At 44.3% G+C, this 19,079-nt stretch overlaps 1 protein-coding gene across 2 annotated transcripts in view; it reads left to right on the forward strand.

Annotated features, from left to right (window-relative positions):
* LOC104932230 (copine-9) overlaps window positions 1-19,079 on the forward strand; it is a 144,433-nt gene that overhangs the window by 110,184 nt on the left and 15,170 nt on the right. For both annotated transcript variants that reach the window (XM_019269199.2, XM_027275966.1), the window contains 3 exons: window positions 796-842; window positions 1,554-1,735; window positions 15,935-16,062. In XM_019269199.2, the coding sequence (XP_019124744.1) occupies window positions 796-842; window positions 1,554-1,735; window positions 15,935-16,062 (357 nt within the window). The remainder of the gene's footprint in view (window positions 1-795; window positions 843-1,553; window positions 1,736-15,934; window positions 16,063-19,079) is intronic.

The raw sequence follows: 19,079 nt of genomic DNA on the forward strand, positions 1-19,079 counted from the left end.
CTGTTCAAACTGCTGCCTCTCTGCTTTATTATATTTTGAGCTTGCTGAATGTTTCAATGACCAACCAGCTGGTTTTCTGTTGATTTTAGTACAATGAACTTCAACTTGTGGAGACACCACCAGAGTCATTATGTCTGGTTTGATCGCAGGGGTGTAGTTCCCACTGAGAACCATGTTGTCATGCCCTCTGTATTCTTTCTGGTCCTTAGAGGGGTTTAAATTTAACAATATTAAAAAAGATTAATACATGGAGGGTATTTTAATAGGATATTCCCGTATTCCCCCAGAGGAGAAACATTTTGGGAAACAAAAGTTGCCGAAATTTGAACTGTTGACTTCATAGAAGTATTTAAATAATAGGTTTTTTGGCAGGTGGTACATTGAAGTCAACTATATACTGAAATGAACAGAAATCAATGACAGTCTGCATTTGGCAAATCTGAAACACCATTGTTTATCCAAATCATGTACAGAACACAGTATGTGACTTTCAGTAACACTAATAAAACAACTCAATTTCACTGTGACCAGAAAGTCTTCAGCAGGAGTGGAACACACAAAGCTGTGGCTGTCAGCACTTGAATTTGAAAGCCCTGTTAATGGACTTGAAAAGCATGCATTGTTTGAATGGCGGTGCAGATCCCCTGCCTGGTGCTTTATAAGTGACAGCAGTGAGCCGTTGATGAGTTTCTCAATCTAGCCTGAACAGCTGTAAATGCGCTCCCATCTGGAGATGCTGGCACATTCCTCACATCTCTGTTTCAAATGATACTGATGTGCTCAATCTCCCACCAGGACACAACTCAATTTCACTGTGGCCATAGACTTCACAGCATCTAACGGTAGGACAGCATCTTTGTGCATGCAGGAAATGTCCACACAACTGTTCAGTGAACATATTTGACCTGCAACGTTTGAAATGTTTGTATAATACACGATGACTATGATGACAGTATTTGACCGTGCGTATGTCATGGTTCTTAAAAAATGTGTCATCCTGTAATTTCTTAAAAACAAGACAAGTCTTCATCAATCTGTCTGTTTCACCTGTGGTGTAGAAACGGAACATATTCTTAATGTGTCATATTTTCTTGCATTGTCTTTGCTGCATGTGCATCTCTGTAGTATTGTGAATATGAACCTGTGATTTTACAATATGAAAAATTAAGAAACTAATCCAAGACATTTAAGGCATCATATCTAAATGCATATTTTTTGGAGGAATCACAAAGTATCCAGCAGTAAATGTATGGCCAAGTGGTTGTAGAATATAAGCAAATGGTCAACGTTACCAAAATGAAATGTCTGCAATAATAATTATGATAATGTAGAGTTGTAGACTTTATTCAGGTATTAACTTCACTGAACATGACTTTAATAATCCGATTTCATCTATAATCTGATGAAAGACTTTGCATGTCTTGACTCTCTAAAACATTCTTGATCATGTTAATCTTGCCACATGCCTTTTTTATGATCCCCTTATTATATGAGATTTCTTTGCGTTGTGTGTGTGTTGGGTGTGTTTGGTGTGGTGGTGCTTTTCTGTCCAGGTAATCCGTCCCAGCCCACCTCACTGCACTATATGAGTCCATACCAGATGAATGCGTATGCCATGGCTCTGAAGGCTGTGGGGGAGATTATACAGGATTACGACAGTGACAAACTCTTCCCAGCATACGGCTTCGGAGCTAAACTTCCACCGGATGGCAAGATCTCTCATGCCTTCCCACTGGTAAGAGACAGTGATGTTAAAACAGACAGCGACAGAGAGAAGATAGTTATGATACCTCTGTTTAAGTGCAAGACATCTTGTGATGTTCAATGATTAGGTACTCCTGCTTTTGGACTGAATCTAGTTTCACGTTATTGTTGCATTTATAATAGAAACGTTTTTTCTAACCTCGAACTTGTATTTTTTTAAAAGGGTTTATTTGTGGCTGTCAGTGCTGACTAAATTGCTGCCAGGATGTGAAGTGTGTCCATGTGTCAGACTGAAGGTCTCGTTGGCCGCTGATGTAGATCCCACTTCCATTTTAGACTTTTCTTCAAGGCTGACTTTGGCAAAATAAAAATAAAATAAAGATGCTGTCAAATACTGTCAAGGCGCGTCAAGCAAAGAAAACCAGTATCTTGTGTCCTACAGTAAGACTGCTCATTAGTGTGAGATGTTAGACATTGACTTTGGACAAAAAAAAGAAAGAATACTGTGAATAAATCTGCTGATCTTGAGTCTGTAGGATTTAGTGGCATCTAGTGGTGTAGTTGCAGAGTTCCTGTAAAGGCAATTCTAAGATTTCTTTCAAAATACATTAAATATTTTGGAAAATAGTTGCTGAAAACATGTGAAAAGACTTTGAATGATATATTACTGAAATCTGGAGTTAGAGGTTTAAACAGTTTTTCACCAGTTTTTAGTCCAGGATTTTGTGGGCGGTCCTTAAAGGGTGGCTCGATGACACACTGAGGCCACCCTGAGCATACCCCTACACCCCTAGCAGAGAGACAGAGATGAATTCATCTCACTCAGAGTGTTTCAAAGTTAGTCATGTCATTTTCTGAACTCATCTGACACGTTTCAGTCGCTTCAAAATGGCTGCTTATGAGTGGGCGTGGCTTCAGCACATTCAGAGGACACGCCCCCACAATCCTGGAGCTGAGAATTCATTTTTACCTGATTTTGACACCTAATTTCATAAACTCATCAATATGTTTAATCACTCAAATTCAGCTGGGTGGTTAATAACAATTTCTTCTTTGGTCTGACAAACTCAGAACATATATTTATTCTGACTTTACATGGACTTTAAATTACTATAACCTCAAGACTTTGTAACACGATTATTTTTACATTTAGTTAATGGTTCCTTGTAAAGATTTGACCATGATTTTATGTGTGGGTCCCAATTTTGTGCATTAAATCAGCACAAAGGACGCAATTGTAAGTCAATGAAAGGAAAGGTTACATAAACCCAGAAGCTGTAGGCATTGTGGAGTAGTCTTGTGAAGTGGATGGCTGAGGCAGAGGAAAGGAACAAGAGGTGGGAGGAAGAAAACACTGTGAATCATGCTGCACGTCCAGAGAAAAGAAGTTTGTCTGTTTGATGGTATGGGAGTGATGGAGAAAGAATAGCGAGCAGACAGACAGAAGCACATTTTGGTGATGCACTGCTTAGCTTAGCATTAATAGGATGGCAACAATGGCAATTAGCAAAGCAGCAAAATGAAAAAGAAAAATTACTTATCCCTGTATTCCAAACAACTCTCTCCCTGGACAGTTACTTTAGAGGAACTGAGGAGAAAAGTGGGTGGAAGAAGAGCATTAAATAGGAGAGTTTTATATTTGGTGCTATTCCAAAGCTGCAGGATAAGATTTAGAGTTTTTTTAATGATAATATAATCAGATCTTTTCATATGGGTGTAAACATCTCAGTGACACATCTCAGATCTTTCATCAGTGGACTAGTGGAATTTTTCACTGACCTGAAAATGTCGTTTTCAATCAGGTTTGTCAAATCCCATGATCCTCCTGGCTCCCTCCCAGTCGGAAGTCAGTTGCTGATGAGAGCGTCAGCATCTGGCTTGTCTAGATTCATTACTTTGTGTAACTTTGCTCCTTTCCGTGTGAGTGGCCGCTTGATCAGCTTTCCCAGTTAGAGTTCACCTTGGCGTGACAAATCCTGCCGCTGCGTCATGCTAAGGAAACTCTAATTAGGAACCCATTGTTTGGAGGCTGCTTGGAGCACAGAGAGCGATCGAAAGTTCATCCAATGCAAAGTTTTAGTATCTTGTCTTAATATATAGCTTACATAGGACAGATCATGAGTGTGGAGATATGACGTATGCTGTTTATATTTAGAAAATGAGAAGGGAAAGCTGGCAGACTGCCTCTATTACTAAAGACATCCCTGGTTCAGATAAAGGTAAGGGAATAATTAAGTAATTAATCAGCAGCACATATGCAAATTGAAATAGCTAACATTTGCAATAAAGTAAGAGTTGATGTACCTTGAAGCATCCTTTCTTTCACAGGGACATTAAGTAAAATATTTGTCTTTCGTGAATGTTATTTCACACTGATTAATACGGAACTTCTGCTGCACAGCTCGTCTGTGTCAAGGCTTAATCAACACTGGCTTCCGAATCTGGTTTTGATGCTTTAAAGAAATCTATATTATTTAACAAAAACTTCAGCCTCAGAGGAAATAATTAAAAAGTAATCTTTGAGAGAGAGCAGGAAGCCTCAGTGTGTGTGTGTGTGTGTGTGTGTGTGTGTGTGCGTGTGAACCTGCCTTTGAAAAGAAGAAGATGATTGGCTGTCAACAGCTACTGCTTTATGTCACTGCAAAGGAAACACAGACGTGTGGTATTTAAAAATGTCATTGTTGTTTGGTGATTCATGAATGCTGAATGTGGTTGAGATGTGGTGATACGTAGAGGTTGTTGTCACGCTCTGCGGATGAAGACACACTGTATTCCTGTTGGATCATGTTAAGCACAGAAATGTGCTGAATATGAATAATGCCGTGCAGAGAAAACACAGCCTTGACCGTAACAGAGCCACCAGGGACCTTCACCGTGATAAACAAACATTAAGCTGTCTCTATTTCACACTCTACACAAATTCTATTCAGGCTTTGAGTCTGCACTGCCTACACCCTGAAAATAGTAAAATGTAGCATTTTCAAAAATGCCAGCACCAAGATTAAAATTACCAAAGCAAAGCAGAATTGGAGGAGCTGCTTCCAGTTATTGTGGTTGCTGGTGTGACACATGTTAAAAAGCAAAATTAAGTGTCTATACTATTGTGGCGGCAAAGGGAGTGAAAAGTTAGTTTAACTATTAAAGAGGGAAAAAGCTCGACAACGCCACCCCGGGAATTTCACCCAGGGAATTACTCAACCGCAAGGCACAAAGGTTCGAGGTTACTGGAAGGCAAGAGACGTGGTTCAAGGTTTAAATATACACATTTTATTTAACATTTGTTTAAAAAAAGTACCCCCGATAAAACCCATTCAAACAACAAATGAAAGAAACCTAATCAGAGCTGAGACCGAAGTGGATGGGCAATGGCTAGTGCAGGATCCAAAAAAAGGCAAAAATAACCTAAATCACCAGGCACACGTGGCAGACACTCTCAGTGAAGAAAACCACTCCCCAGGACACAGCAAGACACGAAGGAGGACCCCACCACCAGGTCACCAGCACCACCACCACTGGCCTTCAGCAACTGAAGAGGGAAAAACAACATTAATGAGATGGCACACAAAAGAAAGAATACCCAAAACTTAACAAAACTATAAATAAAGGAGCAAATTACAAGCTTAAACAGAGTAATAACTACCCAAAACAAAAAAACTAAGGACAACAAAACTCAAAAACAATTTACAAAACAACTCTAAAAAAAAAGAATTACATAAACAAAAATCCAGACTCAACCTAGACACACTATGACAACCGTAGGTTCACACTCATTCACTCAGCATAAAGGGGAATCAGTCCCCAGTAAAAGTAAGCTTATGCCCGGACCGCGGTGTACGGCCGAACAATCGTCCTACACAGCGTATCTCCTGGGAGCTGCTGGCGGCCGCAGGAGAACGCCGCGGGCAGTGTCAGACAACGTAGTGACAGCAGCATTAAATAGCACCAAACAACGCGGTAAACAGCAGTAAACAAAGCAGCAGCGGCCCAATAAGGTGGTTACAACACCTAGTCAAAAAGGAAAAACACTATTAGCGTGTGCTAGATGCGAATATGATTGATGCAGTGGCACGTAACCATGTACATACCTTCTCAGAACGCACACTCACGAGGAGGAAGGATTGGAGTCCAGGCAGTCGCCAGCATTCACCTGTGACCAGACCAACATTAGCCACCTAGCAGCACCAAGCACAACGCTGAGACGAACAACACTTACCCCCGGCCAACGATCACGATCGCACACACAGGGCGCACGGAGCAGCACACAAACCTACAACAATCATATAGACACCTTAAATATAAGAACAGACAAAACGACGAGCGAGGTGAAGCAGCGGGCGGTCATACCTGTCGGGCACACGACCTCTGACCCGGAAATATCACGGGTGACCATGGAAACGCAGAGGCGGACGCGGTGGGCAAACCACCGTTTTATACCGGCCCACCTCAATGACTAGCGGAAGTAGGGAAGGGAAACCATAGCAACCGTCAACAGAAAGAGCGAGGAAAAAAAGAAAACGCTCGTACTGCTACAATCTACCCCCCCTTTTTATGTCGTCGTCCCGACGAACCGCAAACACGACTAGCTCCAGGGCCTAAAAAATGCAGTGACAGCATGTGATACAAATCCCTGAGAGTTTGCAGCCCCCAATGCCAAGTCTCCCACCGGCCTTGGAATACGATGGACATTAGTATGCCGACCGGCAGTTGATCGTACTGATCTCCGTGGTGCCATGTTGCCGGTGTGAGAGGGGCTGGTGGAGGGAATAACCAGGGATGCGGATGGCTGAGCAGGGACTATGACAGGCATGGCAGGACCTGGCTCAATGGGGACCAGGTCAGCTGGATAACGTGGCCCCTGAGGGGTTGATTGAGTCTTGGCCACGGTTCGGGTAGCTGGAAAAATGGACGCAGAAGCAGTTTCAGGGACCATAAAACACAGGTCGCCATCACAGGACAACTCCTCATCAGAGGCTGGCCTACTCAGGAGGGGTGGATCACTGGCAGCAGCACAACCAGGGGACTCTGCTCCAATTACAGCCTTTAACAGCGTACGGTGAATGTGCTTGACCTTGGACTGATCATCCTTTGGGGCTATAGAGTACACGGCTCCCCCTTCCTTAGGTGCTTTGATGACTTTATACACTGTAGGGCCCCATATGTCTTGCATCTTGTGCCGCCTTCTGGCACTGAAATCGCGCAACAAAACCAACTGACCTTCCACCAGGGGTTCACCTCGAACACGTTGATCATGAGCTTTCTTTCTGCGTGCTGCAACAGTCTTCAGTCGTTCCTGTGCACCCTCGAACGCCATCTGCAATCGGGCCTGGTGCTCATGAATCCATTCGTGAACATTTCCCCTCACGGGGTCTGACACTCTGCCCAACAGGAAGTCAATGGGGAGTCTGGGCTCCTGTCCAAACATTAAGAAAAAGGGTGACTCACCAGTTGCCTGATGGGGGGTAGTGTTATAACAATAAAGGACCTGAGAGAGACAGGAGGGCCAATCTCTTTTTCGGGATGGCGGCAGTGTGCGCAGCAAGTTGTGGAGAGTTCGATTGAATCGCTCACACTGGCCATTGCCAGCTGGGTGGTATGGGGTGGTGTGAGACTTCTGAATGCCATAAAGACTGCAAAGCTGCTGAATAAGGGAACTCTCGAAGTTACGTCCCTGATCAGAGTGTATCCTGGCCGGGACCCCAAATTTAGAAAACCACTCTGCCACCAAAACCTGGGCCACAGTAGTGGCATGTTGATCACGGGTGGGGATAGCAAGTGTGTACTTACTAAAAATGTCCGTCATTACCAAGACATTTTCCATGCCATTACTAGCAGGATCCAACAGAGTGTAGTCGATAGCCAGAATCTCATTTGGCCTGGATGCCAAAAGATGTCCCATAGGGTTCCGTGCGGTGGGTAGATTGTCCTTGGCAAACTGACACCGCTCACATGCCTGGCACCACTGCTCAACCTCTGTGGACATACCTGGCCAATAGCACCTGGATCGTAGAAGAGCTAGGGTACGTTCCACGCCTTGATGGCCATGCTCTTGGTGAACCTGGGTTAACACCTCCTTGATTAAAACCGCAGGCAAGAGCAGCTGGAATATCGGCTCCGCACCGTCCGGGCGGAAAGTCTGTCGATACAGGATCCCATCCCTCTCCACGAACCGGCTCCATTGACGCAGCAGAATGAGTGCAGATGGGGAGAGTTGCTGCCGCTCTCCATAGTCGGGACGCCTCCCCTGCTCCCAGTACCTCTGAACTTCCTGGATAACGGGGTCAGCCTGTTGAAGGGCGCGGATATCCGAAGGCGTTTGGTGAGGCAACACCGTCACAGTTGCTTGACTTACCACAGTCTTTTTTTCCATTTTCAAGGCCTGCTGGAGGGGTTTAGGAATCGAGGTGCCGGGGAGCATGGCTTCGAAGTCTGATGGGCCAGGCGAGTGCTGTCGAGACAAAGCATCAGCATTTCTGTTGTTTCTACCAGACCGATATTTCAGCTCGAAGTCAAACGAGGCCAGTTGAGCCGCCCAGCGCTGCTCTGCCGCACCCAACTTTGCAGAGGACAAGTGGCTGAGTGGATTATTATCCGTGTAAACGATGCAGCGGTGGCCCAACAGATACTCCCTGAATTTCTCACTCATCGCCCACTTAAGGGCCAGGAACTCCAACTTCATGGAACTATAGTTCGACATATTACGCTCTGTGGGCCTTAGACCTCGGCTAGCATAAGCTATAGGTCTCACCTTGCCTTCTTGCTCCTGTGAGAGCACTGCTCCCAGTCCACCATAACTGGCATCGACCTCAAGGATGAAGGGCAGAGAGAAGTCCGCGTAGGCAAGCACTGGGGCAGTGGTAAGCTTGGTCTTCAGCGCTTCGAAACTCGTGCGGCACTCCTCTGTCCAGTTCTCAATGGCAGTCTGGGTGGACTTCCGTTTGGGCCTGGTGCTTCCCAGCTCAGCTACCAGTCGATGAAGGGGAGCTGCCAGCTTTGCAAAGCCCTCCACAAAGCGGCGGTAATAGCTTGCAAAGCCCAGGAAGGACCGGAGCTCAGAGACTGTCTTGGGAGGCTGCCATTTTGCCACGGCCTCTATCTTGGATGGATCTGTGGAGACACCATTAGCGGAGATTACATGGCCCAGATAACATACCTCTGGCTGGAAGAAGGCACATTTAGAGAGCTTTGCCTTTAGTCTCTCCTGCTGAAGCCGAGCCAGTACAACATCAAGCCGCTCAAGATGCTGCTGTACAGTGGAAGAGAACACAACAATGTCATCAAGGTAGAGGAGTAATGACTGACCCTGTTGATCACCAAAGATTCTCTGCATTAATCGTTGAAAAGTACTGGGAGCGTTACAAAGTCCGAATGGCATTCGATTCCATTCGAACAAGCCAAATGGAGTGCAGAATGCAGTCTTGGGCCGATCCTTTTCAGTGACAGGGACCTGATTGTACCCACTGGCCAGGTCCATGGTGGAGAACCAGCGGGCACCTGTCAAAGCATCCAATGACTCCTCGATGCGTGGTAGCGGAAAGGCATCCTTCCTGGTCTTTCCATTTAGCTGCCGGTAATCAACACACAAACGCAGACTCCCATCCTTCTTCTTAACTAGCACAATGGGAGAGGCGTAGGGGCTACTACTCTCTCTGATCACCCGTGCGGCAAGAAGCTGATTAATGTGCTCTTTTACAGCTTCATAATCAGATGGAGGGACACGCCTGTAACGCTGGTGGACGGGGGTCTCATCTACAAGAGGAATATCATGGGATATTAGATTGGTACAACCTAAATCACCGTCATGAGAGGAGAAAACAGACATATACTTCCTAAGGAGAGACCTCACCTGACCCTGCTCTTCTGAGGACAACGAAGACAGAACTAAACCCTCCACGTGATCCTGTACTGTAGGTAGGGCTGTCTGGGATGCTACCGTGGCTACAGTGGATGGAACCTCTGTAACTCCTGCAGGTAAGCTCACAACATTCACCTGTTGCAGAGTGCCAACAACGGTACGTGGGTATAACAATACCTCGATGGAACCAACGTTAACAATAGGTATATATGCTGTACCCCTAACCACCCTAACCAAAGATGGAGAGGCCAGCAGACCAGCAGGTAATCCAGATTCCAGGGGCTCAAACAGCACTGAAGCATCAGAACTCCGCTCTGCGCATGTGACTGCTACAATTTTCATCACGCCACCTGGAATGCGGCATGCACGCTTACCTCTGACCTTTCCCTTTCCTATCAGCTCTGGAGGGGTCTGCGTGGTCGCCTGATGACACCTCTGAAAAGCCTGTGTGATGGGTTGTGGTGCCTGAGCAACAAATGGCAGTTCAAACAAGGCTAATCCATGCTGCACAAAGAGCTCTTGGTAGCATTTTCGGATCACATTCATCCCCATCACACCAGGGGTGTGAAGGGAAGCGTCACCAGGAGGATCCCTCACTACCAGGATGCCACACTGGGAGATCACCTTGCCACATAACTCAACATTTAGCTCTAGATAACCAAGGAAAGGAATATCCAAACCATTAGCTGCCCTGAGTTGCAACCAGTTGCATGATCTAAGGCGCTCATGACCCCATGGTTCAAAATGCTCACGGAAAAAGCTCTCTGTAACAGTGGACACCATCGAACCAGTATCCACCAGACATGGCACCTGAACACCACCCATGACAACCTCCAAATGGGGACAAGACGCAACCAGTTTTGACGCACCAACCAATTTACTATGCACAGCATTTGAGCCAGTAGACGCCCCACCCAAACTGTGGCTCTGCAGTTCGGTGGGTACTAGTTTTCCGAAGCAGGAGTGGACTCTGGCTGCCTAGCTGCGGGCCGGGAAGTTTGTAAGGAGAACTGAGAACGAGGGGGAGCACGCACACCCTGACATTCTCTAGCAAAATGACCAGGTTGCTGACAGCGTCTACATATTACAGGTCCACGCTGTGTTGAGTGACTGTGTGGAAGAGGACGCTGCATTAAGGCAATAGTTTGAGTCAGCTGGGTAAGCGTTTCTTGCTGCTGCCTCAACATTTCCTTCATTTCACTCATTTCAGATGATGGTGAAACACAAGCAACCGGGTGAGCACCCTGGACCCCATATTGAATGCCACTAATGGTGGGGACCGAGTTGCTGCGGCCTCTAAAAGCACTTGGTAGACCCTCGCGTTCCCACCTAATTGCCTCCCCCCTGACGTCAAGCAATGTGGCTGCGGGCTGTCTACGCACAAACTGTTTAAGCTCTCGCCGTAAGGTGCCATCTATGACCTGCTCAGCAAACTGATCCCGCAACAGAACCTCAGAATTGAGCATTCCGGTCGGTGCACGTTGCTTTACCCTCTCCATAAGACTCATCAAGGCAAGGGAGAATTCCAGTAGTGTTTCTCCTTCGTGTTGCTTCCGGGAAAAGAAAGCCTCCTGTAAGGCTACATAAGACTCAGAGCAGCCATAGAGTTCCTGAAGTATAGCAAAAATCCTAGCTGGATCGCTACGCTCTACACTTGAGCGGTATTTGAGCTCTTCACGTGCTTCCCCCTCTAAATGATCGAAGAGGAAGAAAGCCTGATCAGCTAGGGATAAATGACGAGCCCTCATACATGCCTGCACTTCCTCAACCCACTCACCCAGCGCTATCCCGGATCTTCCCCTGAACATGGGGCACTTCCTGTCACGAGGCACAAACACTAACCTCTCTGCTGCAGGGACACTGGCACTGGCCGCAGGCACCGCTGATGAGGTTGAAGGTATGGCACTAGGGAAGAGTCCAACAGGGGCCTGCTCTTGACGTAGCCTCTCATTGTCAGCTTTCAACTGTGCAACCAGATCTCGCAACTCTTGCAATTCCTCCTCCATGAGTGCCGATTTTAATAAGGAACCGCTGCTGCTTTGTATTAATGCCAAAAAAGAAAAAAAAAAAGAATAGAACACACGTCTTTTGCCTTACTTCTACAGTAACATCCTGCCGACGACGCCAAGTTTGTGGCGGCAAAGGGAGTGAAAAGTTAGTTTAACTATTAAAGAGGGAAAAAGCTCGACAACGCCACCCTGGGAATTTCACCCAGGGAATTACTCAACCGCAAGGCACAAAGGTTCGAGGTTACTGGAAGGCAAGAGACGTGGTTCAAGGTTTAAATATACACATTTTATTTAACATTTGTTTAAAAAGTATCCCCGATAAAACCCATTCACACAACAAATGAAAGAAACCTAATCAGAGCTGAGACCGAAGTGGATGGGCAATGGCTAGTGCAGGATCCAAAAAAAAGGCAAAAATAACCTAAATCACCAGGCACACGTGGCAGACACTCTCAGTGAAGAAAACCACTCCCCAGGACACAGCAAGACACGAAGGAGGACCCCACCACCAGGTCACCAGCACCACCACCACTGGCCTTCAGCAACTGAAGAGGGAAAAACAACATTAATGAGATGGCACACAAAAGAAAGAATACCCAAAACTTAACAAAACTATAAATAAAGGAGCAAATTACAAGCTTAAACAGAGTAATAACTACCCAAAACAAAAGAACTAAGGACAACAAAACTCAAAAACAATTTACAAAACAACTCTAAAAAAAAGAATTACATAAACAAAAATCCAGACTCAACCTAGACACACTATAACAACCGTACGTTCACACTCATTCGCTCAGCCTAAAGGGGAATCAGTCCCCAGTAAAAGTAAGCTTATGCCCGGACCGCGGTGTATGGCCGAACAATCGTCCTACACAGCGTATCTCCTGGGAGCTGCTGGCGGCCGCAGGAGAACGCCGCGGGCAGTGTCAGACCACGTAGTGACAGCAGCATTAAATAGCACCAAACAACGCGGTAAACAGCAGTAAACAAAGCAGCAGCGGCCCAATAAGGTGGTTACAACACCTAGTCAAAAAGGAAAAACACTATTAGCGTGTGCTAGATGCGAATATGATTGATGCAGTGGCACGTAACCATGTACATACCTTCTCAGAACGCACACTCACGAGGAGGAAGGATTGGAGTCCAGGCAGTCGCCAGCATTCACCTGTGACCAGACCAACATTAGCCACCTAGCAGCACCAAGCACAACGCTGAGACGAACAACACTTACCCCCGGCCAACGATCACGATCGCACACACAGGGCGCACGGAGCAGCACACAAACCTACAACAATCATATAGACACCTTAAATATAAGAACAGACAAAACGACGAGCGAGGTGAAGCAGCGGGCGGTCATACCTGTCGGGCACACGACCTCTGACCCGGAAATATCACGGGTGACCATGGAAACGCAGAGGCGGACGCGGTGGGCAAACCACCGTTTTATACCGGCCCACCTCAATGACTAGCGGAAGTAGGGAAGGGAAACCATAGCAACCGTCAACAGAAAGAGCGAGGAAAAAAAGAAAACGCTTGTACTGCTACACTATGCAAAAACATTATTCCTTATTATTTATTTAAAATGTTGCAAACCTATCATTTCCTCTTAGTGCAACATTTTAAAATATGCCAACTGCCAAACTAGCACACTGTCAACATGAGTACGTACATGCAGCATACACTTGTATATAAAATTGGGACACGTTCAGCCTCATCCAAAAACCATTCACACAAACAGATTTGTTCTCCACGGGAAATCCATTTTACAGTACAATACATAGTTCTTTCTTAGCATGAAAGAATTTGGTATACAGTGAAGACTCCCATGATCCCATGCTACTTCACAACATTAACAAACCCAGAGTTGCAGACATTGCATCCTGTACATTTAAGGCAAATTTCAAATTGTCCAATTATGTGGCATTAACTCACTGCACATAAGCATGGATACGCAGTCAAGAGGTTCAGTCGCTATTCAGTCCAATCATAAGTGAAGGAATGGGTGAAGAAGACTAGATAGGTGCTATATAAATCCAATTACCAACCGTTTACCCTGATGTATGTGACTTTGAACATTGAGCCATGTATGGGTTTTCTATTTGGATAAGTGGTAATGCATGTGGTGCAGGTGTAAATGTGTAAATTGTCATAATCGGATGATCCAGATTGATTGGTGGTTGTAGACAGGGCGGTGAGAAATGGCAAGTTACAGAGAGTCAATCATACATCATACAATCATTCAGTGAGTTATGATTGGAAGGCAGTAGTCCCAAATAAGCAGATGATGTAACAGGCAACACACAACACATGGAACCTTGAAGTGGACAGGCTACAGCAGCAGAAGACCACAGTGGGCACAGGTTCACTAAAACTGAACAGAAGAAGATCCAATGAATCTTAATTTCTGCTGCCACATGCCAAATGGTGGGTTCAGAATTTGGAGTAAACAACATGATTCAGTGGATTTGTGCTGCCTTGTGTCAACAGTTTAGACTGCTGCTGGCGGTGTAATAATGTGGGGAATATTTTCTTGGCATGCAGGCTATTAAATACCATCTGAGCATTGTTGAAATGCCACGGCTGGGTTGATTGTATTGTTGCTGACTATGTGCATTATGTGTGCGCCTGCTAATCCATTTTCTAATGGCAATTTTCAGCAGGATGACATGCCATGTCCTGCCATGTGGTTCTGTTAGAAAATGTTGTCCATCAGTAGAACTCCTATGCTTCTTGGATAGCCTTGGCGGATTTATACAAAACTGTTTAAACCTTTAAAACTGTTTGGAGAAACTTGAAAATATTTAGCAGACGATTGGATAAACCATCAAACTTTGGCAAACTTCAACCAATCAGATCAACAAACCATATAACAAAGTCAAACTCTTACCAAAGTCAGTTGGATGAAGATATCTTTTCCATCAGGAGAATCCTTCAGTGTTGTTCTTTGCTCTTCTTTCAGTGAGGAAATACTCTTCAGTTCTGATATAACAGCTCACACAGGTTGTCACATGCACACTTTATGTTAAACCAGCCCTTAGCTCACACTAGTTGCCAGTAATCCCTCATGGGATGCCAATTTGTCTGAACCACACAAGGTTACCTGAACCTCCCTCCCTCCACATTCCAAATGTTGGAACTGCTAAGCATTTCTGTCAGCTTTCAAAAACTGACACACCAACGTTTTCATCTACTTCAGGAAGTGATTGTCCAGGTGTACGGAGGTGATGAATAAAGTTCTAATGTCCCCATATTTCAGCTACATCGTATCATACTCCTCTCTGTAACTGTGTGAAACTGTGTGCCTGTTCAGAAGAGCTTCATACATTTCTGCCCTCTGACAATAGTCACTCAGCACATGCTGAACCTTCATTTCATCATTTTCTGTATTCCTGCATTCATTAGGATTTACTTCATTTAACCTGCATCTTCCAACAGCAACTGTGTGAGGGTCAGGGCCGGTCCTAGCTATGGGCAATGTGGGCGGCCGCCCAGGGCGCATTCTCCGTGGGGGGCGCACGAACGCCCGAAAAAGCAAAAAACCTCGGTAATTTTTCGATACCGCTCATTAAGTTAGCGGAGCGGGCGCCCCGGGAGCGGGGTGTTGACAAGGCAGAGGGGGGCGTCGGACAGACCGATGGGGGCGCACGCATCCAGGGGCGCACGGCGCATCCAGGGGCGCACTGGCGGCCGTGAGGGCGCACGGGAAGGGGGGGGGGGTTGGGGTTTCGCCCAGGGCGCAAATGTGGCCAGGACCGGCGCTGGTGAGGGTATCACGTCAACATGGACCAGGACCCCCAGGACCATGAATGCCTTCATCTCTTTGTAGAATCCATGCCATGCAGAATTCTTACTAGAAAGGTGTTCTCTAAAGTCACTGTGTGTATCAAAAAACAGTCACGCAAATGAAACCAGGCCGATTAAACTGGTGCCAATGAACCTCCAACTGAATCCAATTCTCAAAGGACTCTACTGGCCTGTTGGAAGTTATGCTTTGGTGCACCATAATTAGTTCATCAGTTTTAAAGTACACCCTGGACAGTCGTCTGTGTAGAATAGTGTTAATTTGCTTCAGAGGGCTGTGTTGAAAGTGTGGGTGCATGTAAACAGGGGGGTAGATCTGGGACACTCGAACATACTGATTTCTCAGTGCCCTGGGCCAAACTACAACAAACTTAAATTATTAAGTTCAATTATTAAATTATTAAGAGAGTGCCTACCTGAGGACTTTATAGACTGACTGGACTCTTACACGGATGTGATTCATGCGTAGAAAGATTATGGTATCAATATTTCTCAAGATAAGACAAAAAATATCTGTGTCGTTTCCTTCCAGTAGCTTCAATGTTTTTTTTTTTCTCTCTTGCAGAACTCAAATACAGAAAACCCAAACTGTGTGGGCATCGATGGTGTTCTCGAGGCGTACTTCCAGAGCCTACGAAGTGTTCAGCTGTACGGCCCGACCAACTTTGCTCCAGTCATCAACCAGGTGGCCCGGTGAGAGACATACCTTCATATGCACTCTTACATAATGTCTCTCATACATAAACACACACACATTTCCATGTGTTTCATTTGCATGTGCTACTTATCTCGTGCCATCATGGAAAGCCAGCTGTTTTTGTATGCATGTCATGAATACAAACAGTAAATATCTGTGGTGGCTTGACGGCAGAAAGGAGGAGATGCAATGCACATGTGTTACAGGTACTGGCTGGCACCATGTGAACAGCTTCTAGGCTCTCTCTGGAAACAGGAGAAATAAGTGAGACAGGGCAAACTCTGCGTCCGTTTTACATCTCGCTCAGCAGAAAGAGGGAGAGAGAGGATTTATTAAAACATTCACAATTTAAACCCTCCTCTGTTATGAACACTCAATGTTCTCTATGAAACAAACACGACTTCAAAATAAAATACAATGTCTTTTTTCCTCTTTCAGCAAATATTGAGTTATAAGTTTTGTATGATTAAATAAATCAAAATGACAGTAACAACTGTTACCCTGTAAGTTGTCAACTTAAAATAAAACATAGCTTATGTTACCACTTACATATGGTTCCTAAATTAATTTTCCATTTTCCAACTAAAATCATTTTACTCTTCCAAAATGCATGAGCTGACAGACTAAAATCATTTTACTCTTCCAAAATGCATGAGCTGACAGATTTTTTACTTGTTTTTAACCATTTTTAAAATATATAAAATGTTTTTACCATTAGCATTTAACCGTTTTACAGTACATAAACACATTTTTTTAAACATGAGCTTTTCACATTTTACACAGTATTATACATTTCAAAACTATTAGAGTTTACGAAAATGTTCAAGGAGCTAAAAATAAAACTCTTTGGTAGCAACAGGTGACACTATCAGGTGCGAAAATGCGGCTACTGCTACATGTACATATATGTCCACATATTCATAAAACAGCCTTATTAGCGAATATAAGGAGATTTTAAAGGGACCTGTTGAGTTCTTGTAACCATGTGACTAGTAAAAACACTGTGTGTATCTGTGAGGTCTAACACATTTGTGAAGTACATTTCCTCCCTCATAAAACATTCGTGCACAGGTGAAGTGATACACATTTGTATTGTTTGTTCCCTGCTATTCTAACATGTGGTAGAAGACAGCAAACATGGATGGAAATGCTTGAAAAATGCCTTTGTAAATGTTTTATGATGAAGGAAATACCCTTGGCATATTTGTTCAAGGTCAGCGATACACACAACACACACAGAACCTCATGCTACCACACAGCAGCTTTAACTCATCACAAATATTTTTGCAGTGTCCCTCACAGGATTTCAAGAGTCAGGATTTGGAAATGAGTCCTGACCTCTCTTAAAGTTTTTGTGACATGTAGGACTTGAGCAGAGGTACAAAGGCATTCAGGGTGCCTTAAAGGTTAATGATACCTTTTCAAGGTGTGATGACCAAACCAACAAAAAAGAAAAAACTTTGGAATAAATGAAAGTTAAAGTCAAGTCAAGTCAAGTACTTTCAAAGTGTCATGGTTAAAGCAAGCAAACACTCACTCTTGGTAAGAGATAGGACAGTCGTGGTTTCCAGCATCAAAGTCAAATACTTTGTACCCCCATTCATCCTCTGTGACATGCACACTGTGTGAGCCTCCTCACCCAGAGATGACTCGCTGAAGATGAACTCTTTTGAACTCTGTTTACTTCAGTTAGAGAATGTGACTCATAAGCTGAAGCGTGTTGAGTATAAAAAACCTTTGACTCAGACCAGTCCATCAAACCTCAGCAAGAGATACACCACCAACCAACTGAGTCAACACACAAAACATGCTGCTGTTTCAACAAAAAAACTGAACACTTATGAGTAAAATCACTGCTATTTATCACACTTCCATCTTAGCTTCGATGTCTTTGTGTTTTTCACAGTCCACTCTCTCTACAGTATACTAACTACAAGGATTGTAACTGATGGAAAGGACCAAACATTAATTTATTGACTTTTCTAGCATGGTAGAATTTGTCTTTTTATTTTCTCATAATCTGTCCATGGTTGTAGGCTATTTGGAGTTACAAATATCAGTTATTTATCCATATTAGTTCACATAAATATATTTAAACCTGCATTTGGCATTCATTTATTATTCATTTATTACACTGAATAAACAACTACTGTATTAATAATGCAAACATAATTTTCCAAAGTCCAGAGTGACTCTGAACACATTTGTAATCATTTTGTGAATCTGCCCCCTGCCTCCCTTGCATTTTCTTCTCTGGTTGATTTTTGTCTCTGTATCTTACATTCAATAGCTTATGTGTCGTCAAGTATTTGAACCTAGCCAACACATTAAGTGCACTTTATTATTTTATGATTGTTATTTTCTCCCATGCACCCACAATGTAAGTGCTTCAAATAACACAAATAGGCAGAACCTTGTCTCCCTGCTGAACCCCACAGCATCTCATCCTACAAGCTCTTTTTTTAAAAACAAATTAAATTTCACCAATAAAACTTTTTTTTTTTTTTGTAGGACAGCCGGTGTTAAGTTTTTAATGGATTTTGGCTGCTTATTACCAGCTATTGTATTTTTAGCCCCCATATGAAGCAATAATATCCTGTCCCAGTGAAGTGTGATTGTGGTTGCATAATCAAATGTGATGTGTTGTTCTGCTGTGGGCTTAAGAGCTTCAAAAGTCCATTCAGAGAGGGAACATCAAACTTTCTTCCCTCATCCTCGCACTTTTTCTGCCATTCTTGTAGGGGTGGGCGATATATCGAATATACTCGATATATCGCGGCTTGTTCTACGTGAGATGTATGAAATGACTATATCGCGACCATCGAGTACTTGTCACGTAAATGTTTTAAGCCGTCTGCATTTAATTCTCCGGAGTTTCGCCTGTCACTCACTCCTGGTGCTGCTCACAGCACGCAGCACACTGCCACGCCCACCCAGAAAAATCCCCTGCGCGCATGCGTACTGTTTGTATCAAGTGAGGAGAGAAGTGAAGAGCCCAAGCGAGTTAATTGAA

This window comes from Larimichthys crocea, unplaced genomic scaffold (assembly GCF_000972845.2).
Source record: "Larimichthys crocea isolate SSNF unplaced genomic scaffold, L_crocea_2.0 scaffold269, whole genome shotgun sequence".
NCBI classification, from domain to species: Eukaryota; Metazoa; Chordata; class Actinopteri; family Sciaenidae; genus Larimichthys; species Larimichthys crocea.